The 12,282-nt window shown below is 45.1% G+C and overlaps 1 protein-coding gene across 1 annotated transcript; it reads left to right on the top strand.

Annotated features, from left to right (window-relative positions):
- The first annotated feature begins 8,580 nt into the window (after positions 1-8,580).
- LOC130866187 (eukaryotic translation initiation factor 1-like) lies at positions 8,581-8,991 on the top strand. Its single transcript, XM_057757417.1, has one exon. The coding sequence runs from the start codon at positions 8,581-8,583 to the stop codon at positions 8,989-8,991; it is 411 nt and encodes a 136-aa protein (XP_057613400.1).
- Positions 8,992-12,282: the final 3,291 nt, after the last annotated feature.

The raw sequence follows: 12,282 nt of genomic DNA, 5'->3' as shown, positions 1-12,282 counted from the left end.
TAAGCATTCTGATGTTTTAGGCAGGATATGCAGAAAATGCACCTTAGAGCAAGTCTCGTATAGGCAGCCACTCCCTGAGTCAAACCTCCTGTCTTAAAATGAAGGAGCAGGACTTCGCTTGAATTCTCTGACCTTTAGTCAAGGTGGAGCGGACCCACCTCTATGGGCTATCTTAATATCCAGAACACCAAGTAGCCACATCCTAGGTCAGGATCTCTTGTTTGCAGCCACTCCTTAAGTCAGACTTCTTCTCAATAACATTGAAAGAGCAAGAGCAGGCTCCATATATATGTAAAATATATGCATATGTAAATATATGCATATATGCTTACGTGTGTAAATATGTGTGTGTGTGTGTGTAAAATCACTAATCACATCCTGACAGACTTCCATGCAACTCTGTTTCCCCAAAGTCCCGTCTCCAAATACCATCATCTTGGGGGTTACAATTTTAGTGTATGAATTGGGTGTCAAAGAATATTCAGTGCACATGTTGTTTATCATAAGGTACTAGAATAAACTTTTCTAATTGCCATCATACAATTCCCTATAAAAACACTAGGGAAGCCCAGTGCACTCCCACAAGATCAGCACAGGGGAGTGTAGGCAGGAAGATCAGAAGTTTAATGCCAGCCTCAGTGACATGGCAAGTTTGAGTTTATTCTGGACTGCATGAGATCCCATCTCAAAAAATAATCAAACAAACCCAAACAACAACAAAAACCCAAGATTGCATTTGGGTACTCGAGGAGGCCTGGAATCAAATGCCTGTATTAGATTTAATACATACATATCATATTTTATATCCACATTCTATTTGTTTATTTAACAAATGTTTATGATGTCACTATTATATGTTAGACACGAGTTACAGTCTTCACAAGAAAGACACAATTCTTTTTTTTAAATATTTATTTATTTATTATGTATACAATATTCTGTCTGTATGTCTGTCTGTGTATGCCTGAAGGCCAGGAGAGGGCGCCAGACCTCTTTACAGATGGTTGTGAGCCACCATGTGGTTGCTGGGAATTGAACTCAGGACCTTTGGAAGAGCAGGCAATGCTCTTAACCTCTGAGCCATCTCTCCAGCCCAAGAAAGACACAATTCTTGAACTTGCCATCCCTGGGTAGGGGATTAACATTTAATAATATAAGATTTAATGCATTTTTCTCTTTGGAACTTTTTTTTTTTTTTTTTTGATTTTTGAGACAGGGTTTCTCCGTAGCTTTTTGGTTCCTGTCCTGGAACTAGCTCTTGTAGACCAGGCTGGCCTCGAACTCACAGAGATCCACCTGCCTCTGCCTCCCGAGTGCTGGGATTAAAGGCGTGCGCCACCACCGCCTGGGGAACTTTTTTTTTTTTTTACATGAGTCTCATGTAGCCCAGATTAGCCTTGAACTACCTATATAGGGGAGGATGACCTAGAAGTTCTAAACCTTTGCCTCCTCCTTCAAAATGCTGGGATCACAGATGTGCCACACCTATTCATGCAGAACTAGGGATTCCAACAGGGCTTCATGTATGTTAGACAAGCACTGTACCAGTTCATGTACTGAACAGTCATCTCCCAGCAACCCTTACTGACCTGGAACTCACTGTGTTGACCAGGCTGAACTCAAATCTGTGACTCCTGCACTCTGGGATTACAGGTGTGAGCCACCACGCCATGTCGAGTATTGCCCATGTCCAATATTGTCTCCTCTGCCCCCAAATTCCATTTCAGGCAGCATGCCACAATCCATTCCATTTGCACAATTATAGACCATTATTACTGTGGCCAGAGAAGGCAATAAAGGGACCTTTAGAGTCTTCGCTGAGACAGCTTTCTCTGTCAGGCACCTCGGTAGACGTGCCGAGGAACAGACCCTTTGCATTCCTGTTTTAGAAAGAGAAGGGCTGCATTTTCTCTGGCCAGAGAGTTCACGAGGTCTGAAAAGCCTGTCTCTGAAGATGATACAGTGGAGAACGTAACACAAAGACTCCATTCAATAGCGGGAGGCTCGGCGTGTTTCCTCTGGTGTTAATAAAAGCTCTGGATTTTTGAAACATGAATTCTCTCAGGTTTATAGCTTAGGTCCCTTTGAGGAGATGAAACCAAACACAGGGATGAGCTGAGTGTACTGCCCTCAAAAGCATTAGAAAGGCTTTTTCTGAGTGGCCTGACAGGCACAGTAGAAATTCCTGCAGACAAGCTGGGTCTTAGGGTGCCCATCTCTCCATTAAATACAGACAGAATTTTCAGAACTTTGGACCTAATTTGGGTAACATACTGTGTTTTCATTATGCCTCCAAGCTGACACCCTCTGACACCAGAAACATGGGTGCTAAAACTGTTAGCATTCTCCTACAACCCTGCAAACACAAGAAATCATATTACCTTTTAATGTTTGTAGAGGGGTCACACCAGCATGTCTCAGTGCGTGTGTGAAGGTCAGAGGCATCTGGGTGCCAATTCTCTCCTTCCGCCATGTCGATATTAAGGAACAAACTCAGTTTGTTAGGCTTGGTAGAAAACGCCTTCACGTGCTGGTCCACCTCGCTAGCCTGAAATCTTGTTCTTATGTAATGTTTTTAGTCATGAATGATGTTAATTTTTTTCCTCTGGGATCCTCCAACTAAAAGGAATGAAAAGATATACCCAGATAGTGTTTCTTAAACCGTTCCTTTGTTCTCTAAATTTGGAAATATGCCCTTAAATAAAAATGAATTGAGCCTTCTATATCGTTATTCCTTTTCTTTTTCTTTAATTGGCAGGGAGAGAAGAGGTAGGGCACTTGGGAAAAGAGCCCCTGGAGAGCAGAGGCAGGTGCATCTCCGCGAGTTTGAAGCTGGTCTAGTCTACATAGCAAGCACTAGACCAGCAGGGCTACAGAATGAGATCCTGACTCACAGCAGTAACCGACACATGAGGGTAGTGCAGGGGCAGATGAGGAAGAAGAGAGGGGAGGGGATTGAAGGGAGGCTTGGGCAAGGCTCATGTATCTCTGACTGGCCTCAAACTCATGATATAAGCAAAGACGACCTTAAACTTCTGATCATCTTGCCTCTACCTGGGATTACAGGTGTGTAGTTCCATGTTATCTGGTTTACGAGTGCTGGGTACAGAGCCCAGGACTTCAAGCATGCCAGGCAAGCATTCTATCAACTGACCTATGTTCCCCAGCCTGTGTTTGTGTTTATATATTTAGTGTATGTAGTGTGTACGTGTGTGTGTGTGTGTGTGTGTGTGTGAGAGAGAGAGAGAGAGAGAGAGAGAGAGAGAGAGAGAGAGAGAGAGAGAGAGTAAGTATATGCATGCCATGATGCGCATGGGGACTTGGTCGAAGGACAAATTTTAGGAATTGCTTCTTGTTTTCCACATTTATTTTGAGGCAAGGTCTCTCTTGTTTCCGTTGCTGTACTGTGTATTTCCAGCTAGCTGACCTGGGAGCTCCCACGTGGTTCTTCTGACTCCGCCCCCATCTCATCATGGAAATGCTGGGGTTACAGGTGCATTGTATCCTACTTAGCTTTTGACATGAATTTCGAGGATCAGGTTGTCAGGCTTTTTACCCACGCAGCCATCTCTCTGACCCTGGAAAATGTTTTAAAACCTGGATGTTTTGATGTGATTTAGATGTAAAATTAAAAGATACCGAAAAGATTCATATCGTTTAGTTTGGCCCGGATGTTTCTGTCCCTGCAATGACAGACTTACGTTTCTTTTTCCGTAACTGTCCACCAGGTGGCACAGTTTTCGTGGCAACCTCAGAAGTAAGTAAAATCCCCTTTATTTGTGCCATGCTGTACTTGATTGAAGATGGTTAAACACACACACACACACACACACACACACACGGGGGGGGGACTGGCTGGGGAGCAACGTCTGGTTCTTTTTCCTTTCCAGCATACATCTTTCAGTGGCGTCTCAAGGGTTCTTCTATCCTATCCTGCTGTTCTCTTTGATGTTTTTATTTTATTTTATTTTATTTTTTATTTTTTTTATTTTTTTATTTTTTTATTTATTTATTTTTTTTGGTTTTTCGAGGCAGGGTTTCTCTGTGGTTTTGGAGCCTGTCCTGGAACTAGCTCTGTAGACCAGGCTGGTCTCGAACTCACAGAGATCCGCCTGCCTCTGCCTCCCGAGTGCTGGGATTAAAGGCGTGCGCCACCATCGCCCGGCCTGATGTTTTTATTCATGGAAACACTTTTTTTTTTTTTGAGACAGAGCTTCTTTGTGTAACAGCCCTGGCTGTCCTGGAACTTGCTTTGTAGACCAGGCTGGCCTCGAACTCACAGAGATCTGCCTCCTGAGTACTGGGACTAAAGGCGTGTGTCACCACGCCTAGTTGAGACAACCAAATGTGAAAAGTAATCTAAATCTCTGCTCTGTCTTTTCTCCTCAGGTCTGTTTATCTTCCAGCCTCTCAGCTGTTCATCCAGAAGCTGGAAACCATCCTCTGTAGCTCTCTTTCCTCACCGCCTACATTCTAACCCAGTGTCAAATCCTAACACCTCTTAGCCGCAGGATTGCCCTATGATGACAGCATCTTGCCTGGACTCTGTGTCCTCGACCCTGTAGTCAGCATTATTGTAAACACACAAATCTGCTACATTTTCTCCCCGTGTAAATGCTCCAGTGATCTCCTGTTCTTCTAGAGCAGCCGTTCTCAGCCTCTGGGTCGCCACCCTTTGTGGGTAGAATCACTTTCACAGAGGTCTCCTGAGACCATCAGAAAACGTAGATATTCACATTACAGTTCATAACGGTAGCAAAGTTACAGTTAGGACGTAGCAATAACAATAATGTTATGGTTGAGGTTCCCCATGACATGAGGGACTGTATTAAAGGGTTGCAGCCTTGGGAAGGTTGAGGACCACTGCGTTCGAAGATTCAGCATCTCTAAAGTGGTTTCTGCAACTGAATATCCTCACTTCCTCTGATGCCCAGCACCCTTACTGTAATACTCCGACTAGTTACCGATATAACTGTTCCTCAAACATACTGAGTGTCTGGCCTAGTAACTGAAACAAATTCAAAGCCTTTCTATTGATCTCAAAACCAATTTATAAAATTAAACCGTATATGGAACACTGAGTCTAAGACATTTCTGATATCTCGAAGAAAATCTTTCTGTTGTACTTAACATTTTATTATGGTACCAGACTTTGGAACGGGGTATTCAGTATAAACAGAAGAAGGCTAACGCCAACGAGCCAACTGAAGCAAGGAAGAGATTCTCACCAGAAAATACATTGTGGGTTTAGCGTTCTCTGGCTCACAATTGGCATGCCGTTTACCACCAGCCTTCCCTGATAAGAAATCCACTGCTATCGGACTGGAGAGACATCAAAAAGCATATCTTTGGTATGGAGAGACAGCTCAGCAGTTAAGAGCACTCCTACCATTCCAGACCCAGGTTTGGTTCCCAGACAGCTCACGCCAGAGATTGGATGCCCTCTTTCTGTCTCTTTGGGCACTACATGCATGGGGTTCTTGAAATACATATGCTTGGCATTCACACAAATACATAAAACAAATATTTTTAAAACTCGTATGTCAGAGGTTATAAAAATCCCTTGAGCCGGGCGGTGGTGGCGCACGCCTTTAATCCCAGCACTTGGGAGTCAGAGGCAGGTGGATCTCTGTGAGTTCGAGACCAGCCTGGTCTACAGAGCTAGTTCCAGGACAGGCTCCAAAACCACAGAGAAACCCTGCCTCGAAAAACCAAAAAAAAAAAAAAAAAAAAAAATCCCTTGAGAGAGCCAGACATGGAGGCCTGTGCTGACACTCTCAGCCTTCAGTATGCTAGAGCAGGAAGGTCGTGAGTTTAAGGCCAGCCTGGGCTGGCGTTCTCCCTACTCCAACTAATGTTTTTGTTTGCTTGTTGAGAATTTTATGCAATATGTTTTGATTATATTCTTTTCTCTCCCTTCCTTCTTCTCAGATCTTCCTCCCTTTTCCTACCCACCCAATATTCTAACATTCTCTCTCTCTTTCCTCTCTCTCCTCTCCTCTTCTCTTCTCTCTCTCTCTCTCTCTCTCTCTCTCTCTCTCTCTCTCTCTCTCTGATTTTGAGACAGGGTTTCTCTGTGTGACAGCCCTGGCTGTCCCGGAACTCACTCTACAGACCAGGCTGACCTCAAACTTAGATATCTGGCTGTCTCTGCCTCCAAGTGCTGGGATTAAAGGCATGCACGACCATTGCCCAGCCCCAGCTATAATTCCAGGGAATACTCTTCTGATGATCTCCAATACAAGGCACACACATGGTGCACACACATACCTGTAAGCACAGCACTCAAACATATCAAACAAATAATCTAAAACTACATTTTAACTCTCTCTCTCTCTCTCTCTCTCTCTGTACTACTGGGACCACAACTCCTTCGTGTTGTAATGCAGTGCACAACACCCGTCTGTACTCTATGCGCTACCATACAGTTCGTGAGCTTCGGGCAAGGGGCTGGAGGTTGAAACATACAGAGACACACACAGAGACAGAGAGACAGGGACACAGACCTCTAGTCACTGGTAAGAAGTCCCCTATTCAATAGCACCATGGAGGCTTATATATCCAACAGTCAGGTGGGCCAACAGGTGAAAACCTTATCCTCTGATCCTCAAGGCCAAGGCAGCAAGTGCTCGTGAAGCAGAGCTGGTAAACAACTTTGACACAGCTTTCAGTAACTCAAATCAGAAGGAAAGTAAAGATCTCTAGCAGGGAAGAGCAGCTGGAGGCCAGGACCCCAAATGGTCCCAACATTGTAATAAATAATTCCCTTGGGGTTTTTAGTCCCCAGCTTGGCAGATTGATGCTGCAGAGGCTGGAACCAAGCAGGTGGAAGAAGAGGGAGAAAATTCTCTAATTTCTCTGACCCAGAAAAACCTTCTTGGGTCCTTTGACCAAAATGGAGGAGCCCCGTTGGAGCCATTTCCGCTGGAATTCACTGAGCAATTCCAGCTACGAGGCTAGCTTGGTGTACATAGTAAGCTCTAGGCCAACCAGAACTGCATAGCTAGATCCTGCCTCTTGAACAACAACAACAACAAAACAGTGCATTGAAAATGTGGGAGGGGGTGGGGCTCAGTTGGCAGAGTCCTTGCCTAGCATGTATAAGGCCCTGGGTTTGCTCCCCAGTAGTATATAACCTGGGTACAGTGACACATGACAATAATCCCTGCACTGGGGAGCTGGAAGCAGGAGGATTGGGGGTTCAAGGTCGTCCATCCTCAAATAACACAATGAGTTTGAGGCCAGTCTGAGTTCGAAAACCCTGTCTTTAAAAATAAAAGACAAAAGCCTGGTGCCGGTGACGCACACCTTTGGGAGGCAGGTGGATCTTTGTGAGTTCGAGGGCAGCCTGGGCTACATACAGAGCAAGTTCTAGGACAGCCAGGACTGTTGCACGGAGAACCGCTGTGTCAATTAAAATTCTATGGTGCGTGGGGACTGCGGATATGACTCAGTGAAAGAGTACTGACTCTGCTGATGGGGATGCAGAAGAGCCGGCCCTGAGATTTTGAGTTGTGGGACATCTGACCCCACCCCCTATCTGCTATATGGTGGCAGGGACAAGAGAGAGATGCTCTCCTACTCCCGCTGCCTGTCGCTGCTGCTCGAGGCTGGTGGGAGAGTTGACACTGAGGTCTTAAGAGCAGGAGAGTTGCCCCTGCTCAGCACCAGCTGCAGCAGGCCTTCAACTCACCTGGGTGGCACAGTAGAGCCGACTCTGTTAGTGGGGGCGCAGTTGAGCCAGTCCCAAAGGCGTGAGCCTGGGAGAGCTAGTCCCGCTACTTGTCTGCCATGAGGCACCATGGGTGAGGGGGAGAAGGGCCCTCCCCCTTACCAGCTGCTGTACTCAGGAAAGACGCCCTGCCCTCGGCTTAGCTGCGCAGTAGAGTTGACCCTGTTGGCAGCAGGGCTGGTGAACCAGCGGGTGAACTTGGAGGATCCGGCCACACCCCTCATGTGCCATATGGTGGTATGGGCAAGCGAGAGACACCACCCCCATCCCTGCTCTTCGCAGCCTGTGGCAGTTGGGAGACCTGGCCCCGAGGTCATTAGAATGGGAGAACTAGCCATGTCCCTCATCAGCTTCAGTACTCGGGAGTGACCTCTGCACCTGGCCTCTGCACCTCACCTCTGCAACACAGTAGAGCTGGCCCTGATGGTGTAGAGCTGGCGGTCTGTCCAACCCTGCAACTACCCAGACCCAGAACTACGTTTATGATTTAGCCCGCCCCAACTTCTACCCCATCTGTGGTCTGCTGGAGCACAGGAAGAGGCGGGACTTGCAGACTCAAAGCTGTCGGGTCGCCACTACACAATAGGATATCCAAGAGGAGTCCCGGTGAGGGTCCGGCATTGATAGTGTAGCAGAAACCAGAGGCTTCGAACCAAACAATGACTCCCTGCAGTGAACACTTGCAAGTAAAGATATATGGACAAAAAGGATATATGGTGTGACTCACTACGTCACACTGCAGCTTCCATGACGAGATTCTTTTTCCTTCTCTGAAATTTTATTTTGGCGCGGGGGTGGGGTGGGGAGGGTATTGCAAGGGCAGAGGGTGGATATGAAGGAACGGGGAGATGAATGAGATCAAGACATATGATGTGGCCCAGTCACTGAGCCGCCGCCGAGGACTCAGCTGCCTCCCTCTCGAGCCCCCTCGCTTCCTCCACTCTTTCGACCCCTTTGCTGATGCAAGTAAGGGTGATGACCTGCTTCCTGCTGGCACTGAGGATTATATCCATATAAGAATTCAACAGAGAAACGGCAGGAAGACCCTTACCACTGTCCAAGGGATCGCTGATGATTACGATAAAAAGAAACTAGTGAAGGCGTTTAAAGAGAAATTTGCCTGCAATGGTACTGTAATTGAGCATCCAGAATGTGGAGAAGTAATTCAGCTACAGGGTGACCAGCGCAAGAACATATACCAGCTCCTAATAGAGATTGGACTGGCTAAGGACGATCAGCTGAAGGTTCATGGGTTTTAAGCTCTTGTGACTCTGACGCTTAAGTGAGGATTTCCTTGCAATGAGTAGAATTTCCCTCCTGTCCCTTGTCACAAGTTTAAAAACCTCACAGCTTGTATAATGTAACCATTTGGGGTCCGCTTTTAACTTGGACTAGTGTAACTCCTTCATGCAATAAACTGAAAAGAGCCATGCCAAAAAAAAAAAAAGACATATGATGTGAAAGACACAAAGAATTAATAAAAAAGAAAGTTTTCAAAAATTAAACTATAAATTGAAGATTTCCACCATAGATCAATATTATGATCTTCTCTGAGTTATAAATAATACATGTCACGTGTTTTATGGAACTAGAGGGACATTTAAAAACTAGAGTTAAATGAGGGCAAAAATCTTGCTAAAATAGTTCCAGGGAAAATCAGTTCCCCATTATGGCCAGTAGGTGGCACTAGAGCAGCTTCAATGCCAAACCAAACAAAAGGAGGAACTAAAAGCCAGTTAAATCCCAGCTGCCTTTTGTTGAAAACCAGGCAACCCAACAGCGTGTTTGTTTTTGAGTATGCCTCATTTGTCTTCCTAAATCGTCCACTGCTTGATGTGAGGGACACTTTAGGCACAAGTAACAGCTGAGTGGAGCCTTCCTGTGCTTTGGGTTGCTTCCTAAGAACGGATATAAAAATAACGTGTACTGAGATTGCTGCAAACACGGAAACGCAGTGGGTACTGAGCAAGTGGCCAAGCAATGTCAGTCATTTTCACGCTACACGATGACCCTGAGGTGCACGAAGCAGGAAATGAACGAAAGTGGATGAAGAAATGAATGGGATGTTTACAAACCTGGTGTTTGTAATTCAGAGGTTACTGTGTATCAAAATGCCCACAAGACAGACCAACACAAAAACAATCCTTTACATTGGTAATGTGACTTTATCTTTATTTTTTAATTAGTCTCTCGTGCAACCTAAAATGGCCTCCAGCTCACTTATTTTGTTGCTAAGGCTGCCATCTTGATCCTCCTGCCTCGGCCTCCCAAGTGCTGGGATTATAGGCATATACCATCACACCCTTCTGGCAGCGTGGTACATTTAAAAATAAGTATATAACCTCAAGAATTCATAGAAATGCAAACCTATTTATCTTCTTTTGCTAAGAAATGTCAGTCTCAGCGACTTCAACCCTGTTCCAACACAGATTAAAACAAAACCAAAACCAAAAACCTTTCAAATTTGTGAGCACAGTTTTAGCATAACCTAGAACAGTGGTTCTCAACCTGTGGGTCAGGACCCCTTTAGAGGTTGAATGACCCTTTCACAGGGTCACCTAAGACCATCAGAAAACAGATATTTTTACCTTATGATACAAAACAATAGCAAAATTACAGTTATAAAGTAGCAACAGATGTAATTTTATGGTGTGTGTGGACAAGGGGAGGGTCACCACAACACAAAGACCTCTGTGGAAGGGACTCAGCATACGAAGGCTGAGAACCACTGAGCTGGGAGGTCACTCGTTTAAGATGCTCAGATGTGAGAAAATGGAGCTGGGAGTCTCTGCTGCTCTAAACCAATGAACTCCACCTTTTGTAAGCCAGAGAGGAAACTTGGGTACCTGTTCAGTGATCCAGCTGACTTATCCTTCCTACTCTTCTCTGTAAATCTGTGGGGGTGGGTGGGTATGATAATGTAAGCCCTTTGACTCTCCATTACACGTGTATGTGCATGCACGCTCTTTTGTTTGTTTGAGACAGGGTCTCAACGTGTATCTCTGTCTGTCCTGAAACTTCCTATGCAGACTAGGCTGGCCTAGAACTCAGTGATCTGCCTGCCTGTTTCCTGAGTGCTGGGATCAAAGGCGGTGCCGCCCGTCACCAGGCAGAGTCTCAGATCTTAAACTTCTACCTAGCATTGAGGTTGACATGACAGTTTTTCCCCCAAGAATGCGGCTGATCCTAACCCCAACCTGGGCCTTAACTACTTGCTACTTTTTAAATGTCTTATCCTGATATTTGAACCATAGCACTGTAGAGGCCCAAAAATGTGACTCAATTTCCACCTTGACCAAAGGTCAGAGAGTTGGAACTTAGCTCTATTCCTGTGTTTCTACTTCAAACAAAGGTCCCACCTAGATTTAGGTCAGAGAGTTCTGCGCTCTCAAGGTTATTGTCAACAAGTGTGGCTAATATCCAGACCTCATATTTCAGGAATAGAGAAGTAGGTATGTTTCTACCTCAAAGCTAACACTCAACTAAGGTTCCAGGGACTGGTTTGCTAACAGAATGTTTTGGTCTAGGGTGTGAGCGGGACTTGTTTTGTTCTAGCAATAGAATGTTTAACTTTGAATGTAGCCTGTGACCTTCAACTGGTCTGTTTATTTCCTTGTATCTTGTTATACAGTTTTTTTTTTTTTTAATTTTACTCCAACTCTTGGGGTCTGGGTATCTTAAGCAATCGGAAATTAGACGCAGGAGATTTTCAGTATTCACTGGAACTCCCTCCCAGCACTATTCTATGTTTTCCTGTGTCTTCATATTCTTTACTAATGTTTCTAAATCCCCACACCCCCACCCTGGATTTTGTCAAGGCTGGTCCCCGATACAGCACTGATCCTCAAACATTGAATGGGATCCTGTTTCAAACCACGTGGGTTTTCCTGGAATGATTATTCTCTAAGTACTAACACTACCGTGGGCACAGGGACAATACCTGTCACATGGCCTGTCAGACGTGGTCCCAGTCCAGCTTGACACATCTCTTACATCACTGCTGGTCTGTTATTGGTCCTGCTGAGTTTCCCCCAAAGGGGCAGACCAGGGACTGCATTGTGTTTCCTTTACATCGTGCCGTTCAACCTTCTTCTTTCCTTTCTCTGCTAGTTCAGAAAATCTCCTTCAAGGTCTATAGGAAGGGCAGACAGAAATGGAATTAGAGAAAAGCAAATGGTACAAGAAAAGGGGGAGATAAGAATGCTTTTACCCCAGAGAGATGAATGCTCTATGTAGGAAAAGGAAAAAATAAGGTGATTCTGAAGTTTTTTTGTTTTTTTTTTTTCTGGTTTTTCGAGACAGGGTTTCTCTGTGGTTTTGGAGCCTGTCCTGGAACTAGCTCTTGTAGACCAGGCTGGTCTCAAACTCACAGAGATCCGCCTGCCTCTGCTATTCTGAAGTTTTAAAGTGAGGGAGGAAATAGAATTTCATGGAGAGGCAATATGAAAATAAAATTGGGGTTTAACGGCATCTCCTCTACTTACAGGGCATCTAATTTATTCAAGCTTAAGCTCTCTGCTTCCTAACTATACAACATGCTTATAAAAATG

This window comes from Chionomys nivalis, chromosome 25 (genome assembly GCF_950005125.1).
Source record: "Chionomys nivalis chromosome 25, mChiNiv1.1, whole genome shotgun sequence".
Lineage (NCBI taxonomy): Eukaryota > Metazoa > Chordata > Mammalia > Rodentia > Cricetidae > Chionomys > Chionomys nivalis.
This window is presented reverse-complemented; position numbering and strand designations above follow the sequence as displayed.